Source organism: Takifugu rubripes, chromosome 9 (genome assembly GCF_901000725.2).
Source record: "Takifugu rubripes chromosome 9, fTakRub1.2, whole genome shotgun sequence".
Lineage (NCBI taxonomy): Eukaryota > Metazoa > Chordata > Actinopteri > Tetraodontiformes > Tetraodontidae > Takifugu > Takifugu rubripes.
In genome coordinates this window covers 8,496,216-8,508,324 of record NC_042293.1, presented here as the reverse complement: position 1 = coordinate 8,508,324, position 12,109 = coordinate 8,496,216, and the positions used below count along the sequence as shown (strand labels likewise).

General features: G+C 46.6%; 1 protein-coding gene across 2 annotated transcripts in view; it reads left to right on the top strand.

Annotated features, from left to right (window-relative positions):
- The first annotated feature begins 8,167 nt into the window (after positions 1–8,167).
- The window catches only part of b4galnt4a (beta-1,4-N-acetyl-galactosaminyl transferase 4a), a 79,538-nt gene continuing 75,596 nt past the window's right edge, over positions 8,168–12,109 (top strand). The window contains exons 1-2 of one of the 2 annotated variants that reach the window (XM_029842092.1): positions 8,168–8,562; positions 9,151–9,604. In XM_029842092.1, the coding sequence (XP_029697952.1) occupies positions 9,463–9,604 (142 nt within the window). In that variant the 5' untranslated portion in view covers positions 8,168–8,562; positions 9,151–9,462. Of the gene's footprint in view, positions 9,605–12,109 lie in introns of both variants that reach the window. The other variant, XM_011607312.2, reaches the window with a different exon arrangement.

Below are 12,109 nucleotides of genomic sequence, written 5' to 3'. Positions count from 1 at the left end.
CTGGGACAGACTCCCCCTCTGGAATTAACAGAGTACCTGGCTGGAGGTGTGAGCACTTTCGGGAAGCAGGGAGGACCAAAGCGGGAGGGTCGAGCCCATAGAGAGGGACGCTGTCTGGGCAGCTTTAAGATGGAAATGTGACATTTTGAGCAAATCTTACTTTAATCAGAGCGCCTGGTGCTGGATAGTGAAAATGATTAGCTTCAGTGTAGCTTCTGTTCAGATTTGTTCAGGTGATCGTGGGATGAAGGCGAAAAGGTTGTCGTGTTCATCAGGTTCAAGGATGCTTTGACAGCTGGACCATCAGGCCGTGCGCCACAGTTAAAGGGCTGCTTTGAGCATGACGGATGCCGATAATCATCTCGGTGGTAAAACTATACCTTCCACGCTCCTCGACAAGCCCACTGAGACCCGTGGAGGTAGAAGAGCCAGAAGCAGAGGGAAAGGAGGGTATCTGCATCTCTGACATCTGTCCCATCTGCTGTTCCATCTGTTCCTATCTGCCCCCCCCCCACAGTGGCTGGGAGGAGTTGTGCTGCCATGGCGACGGTGACGTCAGCGTTTCACCTGCTTGTGACAGACACACATATCCAGTAAAACGACGGGCTCCATTCGCTCCAGAATGAACTGGTCGGTGCACAAGACAGCTTTCAGGCCTAATGTTACGATTTGGGGAGGAGTGTCATGTCGCGCACGCCGCTCCTCTAAATATCCTGCAGCATCCTCAGCAGAAGAACAGGCGACCATGTGGGCGCACCTCCTCACAGATGAGCCGAGTGTTTTGATGTGTCGAACACAGCCCGTCTCTGTGGAAATCAGGCGTCTGCTGCGAGGAACACACAGCGAAAGTGATTGAAACTCTGCTCACCTCCTGACTACAATGGTGCTCATACACAGACCCAATTAAAAAGGTAATCCACACACCTGCTGCGTCAGATAACACTTCCCGTTTGCACCACTGATGAACTGCGCTCTTCTTCATGCACCCCGAAATCTGATTGCCTCCTGGTGCCACCGCAAGTATCTTCGGGCGTGTGTGAAACCCATGCTTCAGTCTGCCACCCATGCAAAGCTCAGTGTGCATGTGTTCAGGTGGCAGTTTCCTCATTTCCCTCCAACAACTGGCATTTTAATGTGCTCTTGCAAGCCAAAGAAACAATTATCTTCCTAATTAGTCTCTTTGCTTCCTGCAGGAACACCAATGGTGTTGGAGTTGCAAACATAATTAGCCATGTGAGCTTCAATATCTATAAAGGAAGTTGTTGTAAGCTTCCCCGTTGGGAAACTCGACATGATAAATGAAAGGCAAGTGGCTCGAAACTACACAGCCCTGGAGAGGTTGTAGGGCTGCAACACGGCTACATCATTTCCTCCCTATTTTTGTTTTTGGGTTCACTCTCCTTCATCTTCCTCTCCTTAAATCAGGCAAACACAAAGCACCGCTCCATCCACTGCTCTAGTTTATGCAGAAATAAGGAGGAGAAAGAGCGCGAGCCTTCACATTCTATCAGATTTATTCTGCACCCCAAGTTTCAGGTTCAAACTCTTCACTACTGTGACGAAGCTCCTGCTCCGCACATGCTCGGCTCCTTTCTGCCCGACGAATCGAGGCTGCGGCGCTCAGCTTTGGCTCCAGCTGTGTCCTGGATCCTGCTCCCCCATTTGCAATAGCAGGAAGTCCTGAACCAGAGCGATATTTCATTCTTACAACTTCCACGGGTCCACTCTTTCCACCGTCGTATTTCAGAACAGCGACATTCATCAGCGAGGAGGCAGAAGCTGGCGAACATCCAGCCGCTTTTGATTCATGTCCCACAGCAGTTTCAGAAGTCTTGCTGCATCATAAAACATTCAACAGTTTGCCGCCGCAGCATTTAAATCGGAGGGCGGTCGGTGACCTTGTGTGTGCGCCTCTCCTGTGCCCTTCAGGATGCTCCAGGCTTGAACCACCTGTTGAGTTTGCCTGTGGCCATCAAGAGCATCAACAGAACAACTCTGATGCACAAGGAATCCATTAAAAGGGTCCTAAAGCAGCAAAAAAAACCCACATATATCATAATGTATTAGCAAAATGAAAAGCAGCCTGTTGACTAAGGAAGCTTTGAATGTCTACACTGGAACAAGAAATCTTCCATGTTTAATGGGCTTAAAACTAAATTATACATCAGTCTTTTGTTAAAGCCTGCGTTCTTGTCATAAATGTGATCATTAAGGTGACTGTGGGGAGCATTTAGTTTTTATGGAGAGATGAGGGATGCAGAGAGCCCCATTGGCATGACTTCACTCTAATCCTCTGAGCTACACCTGGCTGGCATACTAATGATGGAGTAATGACCCAGATTCCTCTCTACACACAGAACACACTCAATGAGCCAGCGTTGGAGTCGCTGTACAGCAGAGATGATGCTTCCCCTTGCTTAGGTGTTCAAACCCTCTATTCCAGCTTGACATAATTGTAGCTTTGTATTGTTTTCATGTCTGACAGCATCACTGGGCCCATTTACGTGACCATAAACAATACAAAAACTGGGAGGAATCAGATTATTGGATCTAATGAGGTCTTCTTACATGTATCTTCAGAAATAGGATAACCAGGAATAAAAAAGGATGTGAACATGTTTTATTCCATTTTGTTTTCTTGTGTCTTCTGCTCACATTGTGACGACGTCCCTCCTCATTTTATCCTCTTTGCACACGAACAATTGTAAACGAGGGAAAGAAATCAGATTAATGGTATCCTTGCAGGAAGACATGGATCAATAGGAGATATTATTTCCCATAATCAGATAACTGCTGTTATCTGATTATACTATCACATTATCCGGTTTACATGATCACTTAAATAATGGGATCACTCTAGATGTCCGATATGATCTGAATATCTATGTCTCGTAGATCTCTTGTGTCTCTTGTGTTCATACATTTGGATTTGGACTTTAACAGTTTAATTAATATTTTAACTTGAATGTAAAGTATACCAAAACCTCGAAGTTATCCCTATCACATATGTCAAAGAAAACACTAAAATATTATTACCTGGACATTATGCAGTAATTTAATAACTTGTTTGTTTATAATTAGCATCAATTCTACTGAAGTACTCACCTATAACATTAGAAACTTTAGCATGTATTTACTGGATGTATTTGGACTGATATTTGAATCTAGATCCCTTTTCTAAAATGCAATCAAAATGCAATGCAAACAGTGATTGGTTCGTCTGTAACCTTTTTTTACCCCCAAGTGCATCAAAAACGTGGATGTGACGTTTGTATGGTTAAACTGCTCCTTCTCTCCCCGTGCCCGTTCCATGAATCTCTCCATGTGATCAAACACACAGTCTGAAGAGGAAAAGGAGAGCCAGAGAATCTTCATTGGGTTCCACCTAATTTCCCTGGTTCGTGGCTCATCAGCCTCTGTGGGCATCAGCCTGGATCAGAACAGCCTGGAAGAGTCACTTCATAGGTTTAGCTTCTAAATTGGATTCAGAAATTTGGTAGAAAAGGCCCGGAGGAAGTGAGACATGCAGATTCTAGATTAATATTAAAAGATGGCTATTAAAGATGCTCTTTTGTGACAGTTACATCACTGAATGAAGTCTTTGCAGCCACGAGAAAGAGGGCAAATTCCCATCACTTGCTCGTCTGCATCGCATCTGCTCAGCATGCGGATACCGTCACTCCCCCGACGCACCCTGCATACAAATCCCCTGCGATGACCTCTTCCGCGCTGAGCTCAGTGGTTTTATAACGTGCACGCCAAGAGCTGACACCGGCCACAGCGTCCGCTCCACCCTGTATATATGACCGGGGCTTCAGCTTTATTACCCTTTGCTCACATTGCATCAGCTTCTTTTAGGACTTGTTCAGGTAGTGAAGCAGTATCACCCCCTCCACTAGCATGACTGGACTGGTGGGAAATGGTTGCTATATGGCTAAAACCTTTAAGTTGCCTTGAGCTATTTTCTTTCCCAGTTTGTAACCCCACCCAAACATTTTCCTTTCCAAAAGTGCACTTTCTGTGTGAAATCCGATCTCCATCTGTTAGCTTTTGTCGTCAGTAGTTTTGTTTTCTCTTTGTGCCCGAGCTTTTCCTTTTGTCAGGCCAGGAATCAGAATTGGACTCAGACACAGAGAAAGCTTATCAGAAAATTCATTTAACAGAATCTCGGAGTTCCTTGAAGAAAAAAAAGTAAATACAATAAATATTACTACCGATGGCAGAAAAAAAAATACTAAACTCAATCAAATTCACTTCAAAGGAAGAAAAAGAGAAAACATTCTAACTTGCTTCACCCTTGAAAAGTCTTATGTCTAGAAATGACAAGAATTTCAACAAAGTATGGGATAAACAGGACGAAACACTGTGGCTCAAGATAAGGGAAGATGTAGTCTATAATATATAATGTAATATAATATAATATCATATCATTTACACACATGAAAGTAATAGAGGAAGGGGAAACAGTCAGGAATCAGGGGAGAGAGGTGAAGGAGGGCCAAGTGACCGGAAATAAAGAGATTTACTTTTCAAAATAAAGAGAATCACAAGACACAAGACAAAACCTCTTGTCAATAATCTCCTTAAACTGCCCCACGTGTGGTGGCATTCTCCACATAACAGGTCCACACGGACCCAGCAGGCTTTGCGAGCTGCGCCCTGCCCAGTCAGGGCTCGCTCCTTAGCCAGCATGAGCAAAGAATCAGAGCACTGATTGAGAGTAATCGGGCGCTTCCCACTACAATTCCCAGCTGGTCAGTGAGTAACAATGTTCGAATCCGAGATCCCAATTTTTAACAGTGAGCAGGAGAACTGATGTGTGATGTCATTTTTCAACAAAGAACTCATTTTTGCTCATAATGCTGCTAAAATTACTTATGTGATCGGACTTCTCCGGGGCCTCAGCATGGGCTCAGGCAATCAGCTCCAATCACTCACTGAGTTCCCTCTCCTTTAAAGACTTAGAAGAACGTTTTAAATCTGTTTAATTTTTTAGTTATGCCAGCACTGCTTCCAGCAGCTTACTGCAACTATGACAATGGTCCCCGTCTGTGGTGGATTATTCTGTGGAGTTTTAGCCCTCTGGCCCCAGATGCAGGCTGGCTCCACGAGGAGTGTTTATCAATGGTCGCAACAACCAGCTTAAGACCAACGAGCAGTTCGCAACCCACCTGATATCGGGGTTGGGGCAATTTTATTCCAGTGTTTTGGTCCAGACAGGCATTTGTAACCCTGCCCAGGCTCTAGAAACACTAAGCCAGATGTACTGTCCCACCAACACTCCTTGAAGGCATCTCCTTTGTCCCAGGGAGTTGTGTGGTGGTGCTGCTCACTTGCCTCCCACATCCGATACACCCTCTAAAACCACACATTTCATAGCCTGGCCCAAGCAACCCACTGCCCTTACAATTGCTGAGCCCGGCTCCTCTCTTGGGTCTGGAAGGGGTATTTCCAGGCCTCTCCTCCTCCTCATCCCCAATCCAATGCACAGTGTGAGCGGGTCAACCATGTTCGATTCTACGCTTTGTGACCACCAATCACCTGGAACTCCCACTTTCCCTGAGGAAAGTATGCTCATGATTCCCTTACCTGTTCTGCTACAGGCCTATCGACATTTGATGTGTCTCTGGACTACCAGCAGCTGAGCTGGATCTTTCCTCCATGCAGGTGCACAGATGGATCCAGGTGGGCCTATGAATCCCTCACGATTCATAGGCCCATTCACCAATAAAGACATCGTCAGCCCAGCAACAGTCACACTCACTCTTCCAGAAGATGTGGCCACCAGTAACCTGTGCCCTCCAGCCAAATCCCCCCGGCTCATCGACAGTGACCCTGTCTACCCTGTACACTGCCTGATTGGTGTCCGCCCTACAATACCCGGTAGATATGGAAGGGTATGACCCTGCGGAGCATTCATGGGTGCCTTGTGCTTTCATTTTTGACCCAGATGTAATCCTGGACTTTCACAGGACCCAACCGAACAAGCCTAAGCAGTTGCCTTTAGGCGCCTGTTGGTGGTATGGGGGGGCTGATGTTAGGATTTGCAGTCGATGTTTGTGTTTTCTTCTTGTGCCTGCGTTTTTCCATTTTCCCTGGTGGTCTTAGGCGGGTAAGGCTGATCTACCTTCGGCTCACGCTTCCCCTCACACCGGCAGCTCATCTCAGCCAGGTCACTCCACGACCTGCAGATTTGCAGACCTGTTTCTTCACCCACTCATCACCAGATTGTTGTAGACCACACTGTGGTAACATTTGGCTCCCAATACATTTGAACTGTTGACCTCTTGTGCGTTTGCTTTTGGTGGATCCCCCATTCTCTCCATTTCAGCTTGACATCCCATTTTATTCCTGTCCAGCCCTGCCTGCCCCCACGCACCAACCACCTTTAACCCCAGCATCCAGCCTTGGTTTTGCCCTCAAACTGCCCCGTCTGTCCGTGTCTACACTTTGGATCCGGCTTTGTTGCACTCTCCACACACCATCTCCCTGTAATGTCAATAATAAGGATGATTGAAAAGACACAGACAGAATATCAGGTATGATGAATAAATATGAGAGTTGTTGTTATTCAGCCTGAAAACAAGTCAGACGATCAAACACAGAGAGGGATGGAACAGGGAATTCAAAGGACTGACAAGGACACCTGTAAAAGCCAAGGAAGTGAATGAAAACAACATATGGAAGTGTTTGATTCCACATCTTGAAAGCATTTCAATCCCTTTGTTGGAATGATGAAACACCTTCTTTTCTGGCTGCAATGTGGCTGTTTTTTTTGTTTCAGCATAAACGGTGCTTGGTTGGGGTCAATGGCTGAGTACTCATTTCAATAGAGCCCAGATGAATACCTAAGCATTTCATTTCTGCTCAGTGTTTGCTCAGAAGATTACATTATTAATCCACAGAGACGGAGGATTACGCTTTATGGTCCAGCTGATATGGAAGGCTGCGGCTGGGACACGCTAAATTGAGGTCAATATTCTTATCAACCAGGTTTGATGCCACTTGATCCGTAAGTTATATTTGTAATGACATTGTTGCTGAGGGAGAGCTGGTCCGAACATGGATGCTTAGTGCATTTTGTCTCAGTAAAATGAAGAACCTTTTAAAATGAAAAGGTGCACTGAATGGACAATTGTTGTTGCAACACCGCTGACTTCATGAACAGAGATGCAAATAATAAAATCCAATTAACTTTCTGTAACATTTAGCGAGGGCGAGCTTTTCAAGTGAGGTAACACAGACAGATTTGGCTGATACAGAATGCGATTAACTTCTATTTTTTCACACAGCTATTCAGATTCAGATCCTTTATTGTCCCACACGGGGAAATTTACAGTGCAACAACAGCAACAAGAGCACTCAGAGGAAAATAAGATCAAATAGAAATCAAATGGAATATACAAAGAGGATGTATATTTACAATATTTATTGTGATTGTCAGAAATGAGCAAGAAGGAACCATCAACAGACTCGCTTTCCTGCAACGTGAAGAGTGAAACGCTCTGCTGCTGTCTGGATTGGAAATGTATTGGGCTGCACTTCTACCATTGACCACTGGGTGGCAGACGCGTGCCCGTACCTTCGGTGGTGATGTTACACCTGTCTCTCTCCCTCACACACACAAAGTATATATTAGTAACGCTGTTTAATCATATTATTTAAACTAATGATCAGTATGAAAATCAGAAATTTATCAAACGAGAAAGGATAGATAGATAGATAGATAGATAGATAGATAGATAGATAGATAGATAGATAGATAGATAGATAGATAGATAGACTGCCGAATGCATAAAAAATAGCAGTCAGTTTGAACATGTTAACTAATCTACTAAAGTTTCCAAATAGTCTTTTTAGCTGATGCTGCACCGTTACGTTGCCCCACAGATGCACGTTTAGGTTAAATGTGAAGTTGCCCCATTGCCAGAAGGAAATGGATCCTGGCTGCTGATCAAATTAACGCGGGGTCACGGATTCATGAGGGACGCGAGGGTTTACCAAGTTTCTAGATGGATGTCCAGCCATTGGATGGTGGAATACGCTGGTACCAAGCAACGGTGAGGGCCGATCGACTTAACCCGCCCCCCGCGAAGCCTTTGCTGTTCTCTGATTGGTCGAGCCACTGGCCACTCTTCTTTCGCCCATGTTAGGTTGCGCCGCGCCCATAAGATGCTCGAATGATGGGCGTACAGAACGGTGCGGTGGAAACGGATAGTCCGACTCGTTTCTTTGTAGCAAAACAAAACCATGCTATGTCCTGGCCGTGTCACTGCCGGTCGCAGGATTCTCCGCCGCAGCCTTCGTGGAGCTCGGCTTGTTTTACTCCCCGTTCGCGGTGACAAGCGGGCAGGACGGTGCGGCATTTTAACGGGAAAAAAGATGACAGAATAACAACACAAGGCACCGAATCCAGCTCCGCGTAACCCCGATCACTTGTGCTTACTAGTTTAATTCGGAGGACACCCGTGAACCCGCACACCCGGACAACGCAGGCACTTTGGGAGGATGTGGATGAGGCGCGTCATCTGTTGGAAAACGGAGCAGCCGGAGCGCACGGAGGTCTGTCAGGACAGTCACATCTGAGCACATCCAGAGAACCTGAGCCACTCCGCCGCCATGGAACATTTAATATTTCATATTTTCTGGTGGCGGGCTTTCAAACCAGCCCGAGTGTGAGGGTGACAGTTGGTCGCCCCCCCTCCTCTCTCACCGGGACTTCGATGAGAGAGGAGCCGCTCGGTGTCCGGTTTTAGCTGCGGTTAACAATAGCTGGAGCGCTCGGGGCTGTGACATTTGGCCGATCGTCACCTTAACCTTTCCCGGAGGTTGCCTTCAAATTCACGAGTGAACTATCGGGTTTATTTCTACTTATCTAGCAACAAGAACGTCCGGCTGACGCGCAGAAAAGTCGCGGCTCTGAGACTCCGTCGGCGCGTTTGGAAACTAAACCTCTCTTTTTGCTCGCTTTTCGGGTCTTTGCGTAAACCTGAGTGACCGGAGATGATCCTTGAGTCGCCGCTACTATAATCAGCGTCGCGGTGTCAACGGAGCCTTGAGCTCCAGGGGATTTGAGTAGATTATCTCCGGACTGCTATTTTGCGCCCCCGGTCACACTCGTAGCCGAACTTAGCGGCTTTTCTTTTGCAGCCGTTTCCCTGCCGACCCCTGGAAATCCCAGCGGGGACATCTGTTTCAAACCCTCGCTTTTCCCTCTGAGATGGAGCGATGAGGAGTTTGGATCCAGGTGTGAGGATACGGCCCCGCTGTCCCCCGCGGGAATGAGACGACCTTCCAGCTCCGTGTAGTCGACCACCGCCACCGCACCTGTTCTCCGGTCACCTGCCGTCGCTCTGACCGGGAAGAGGACCCCCCCCCCCCCCCCCACCGCAGCGAGAGAGCAGCAGAGATCACCTCTTTCCCACCCATTCTGATCATCCACCGGAGGATGAGTGAGCCAGGATGCTGCGCTTCCCCGTGAAGAAGATCAGGAAGCAGTTCAAGCTCCTGCTGCTGCTGGTCCTGCTCACCTCCGCCGTGTGGTTCACCTACCTGCACATAAACCAGGGCAAGACCATCAAACTGCACTTCAACTACGGAAAAGGTAACAGATTACTTTCATGAATGAATTCTGCTCTCTTTACAGTCCCTTTCAATGAAATAGTGCGTGTATTAAATCCAGCTGTCAGGTTTTGTCTGAGTTGATCAGTATTGCATATGAAGCCGCAGAGACGCTAATCGCTGCAAACATAAAGTAAGTGGATGAATCTTCACATCTGGTGCTCGGAAATCATGGCTTATTCCCAGAAATTATGACTCATTTAGTCGATATGATATACAGAGCTTGTTGAGAGCAGAAGGAAGCACAAGTTGGTAATTGCTAATGACTAATGAAACATTACATTTCTGCGTGGGTATTTTGCTAAATGTTGTCACGTTGCGATGCTGTTGTGGTTGCCATGTGCAGCAACGTGACAGGATTCCATCAACAATGGCGACACCCCCTCCCAAAAAAGTTCAGCCTCTCGCCGCATGTGAAAAGCGTCACCGGTTAAACACACCAGAAACCCTCACAGAGGTGCCCGTTCTGGCATCAGAGTCGTAGTGGTGATGCGACAAGTGAGGGTAGGATGACACTATCACACGCCACCGTGGTCACAAAGAGCTCCCGCAAATGTCTCCCCAGAAACGACTCTTCTTCTCACACACCAAAATAAGGACCAGATATGAAGCAGCGGCACAGAAAGGCAGCGTGTCTTCATAAATTACCAATACCTTCCTTCTCCAAGGAAAGCGGAGAGCAGCATGGTGTCGGGACCAGGCTGAAAGCCAGAGCTCCACCTTGATCATAAATAATCGAAGGGCTGCTGGTGAAGGCAGCCTCGGAGGTCACCGCCACGCCACTCAAACTTGGAACAATATCAGGGGTCAGGGCTGAGCGCCTGTTCCAAATTAGCACCTGCCTGCCGTGCGCAGCTTGCGCGCCGACTGAGTGAATATTATATGAAAATCATAATCGTTAATGAAACAAATGCTGATTAAAGGTGACGCCTTTCATCACCCACTGATACACGATACATAAGCCGATGGGGTGTTCTGCCTCCTGCAGCTGTCTGTGTAAGTTGATCCTCAGTGATGCACGTGCCTGCGCACGCACACACGCACGCACGCACACACACACACACACATCCTCATGCTCTTTATTGAGAAACATACAGCCATGGCCTTTTCCCAGACATAAGCCTAGCTGGTGATCGCTGATAGCGGCTAAAGGCTAAGTGCGCTCACTACGGACAAGCCCATTTTCATACTGAACCCAACATTTAAAAAGTAGATGTCTCTAAATCATTTGAATCTTTTTTTGGGTTTCTCTTTTGTGTTCACGTCATGTTAATGTGAAGATCAACCACAGAAGACTCCAGCCAGAGTGTAAGTTCTATATAATTGTGCTTCAACATGACTCTTCTGATGAGGAAGGAAGCCGGAAGGCCGTGATGTTCTGGCCTGAAATTGACTACCCTCCATTTAGCAGGAATCTGATCGGGTCAACTCACTTAACCTCTTTTGAATAACACGTCCCTTCTCACAGTGAAGGTTTCTAAGTGAGATGTAGCCATTATGGAAAATTGGGCTCCATGAAGTGTGTAAATATTCATATCAAGCTGGCAGGATTTGAAGTGTCTTTTGTGTTTCTGGGTGCTGAAGCAGCGCAGGTTGTAGTGGGGTAAAATATCTTTTAAATCATCATTTATTTAAAAATGAAATGAGGACATGTCTCATTTGCATTTGCTTTGTCCAAACGTTGGAGGAAATTAGATTAATGACAGCTAAATTTCACCGCTGAGCCGGCTCCCTTCTCGCCAAAACCGCAGCACAGTGCGGAAGAGAACTGTGGAGAAATGTAAACGTTCTGGACGCTAAAGGCCGAGGCGGTCCATGATTGAGGATTTGATTGGCGTGACAGTTCACAGCGGGATGATTTCTCCTGTCTACGAGGGGTTTTAATCTACTCTCCTTCCTATCGTCCTTGACTGGGACGACGTGATGGGAGAGAAGAAACCTGAACCTTGGACGCAGCCCGATCCGCCAGCGTCAGGAAAAGAACAGCGGATGTGTGACGCTGTTCTGGAGTCTGCCGGTTAAAGAGACCAGAAGTTTTAATGCAAACAAGGCAACCAGAAGTCTGACTGTGGCGAGTTAGCGGTCAAGAGTAAAAATCACACAGCAAATATCAGCATTTGCACGAGTGTTTAATTGCATTAATGGACAATGATTTTAATATCTCAAATGCACAACCATGTCTTTAATTTACATGAATTCATTTTGGTGTGAACAAAGCAAAGGGCCTGTTGACCTCGTCACTTTATGGAGCTCGACTGTGCCATTTATTAGCATCTGAGACGGCTGCGGGTAACTTGTGGGTTTGAGTATTTATTCATCTTTTTTTTATTGCGAAGGTAGCTGTGGTCACCGTGATCACAGGGAAAGCTCTAAAAGATATTAAATAGCTTGCACACTGGCCAGATCAGATTTATTTCATCAGAATTTCAATGAGCAGTGTGTTGGCAGGCGGCTTTGCGCCGCATATTAGATGGGGGCCACATCTACG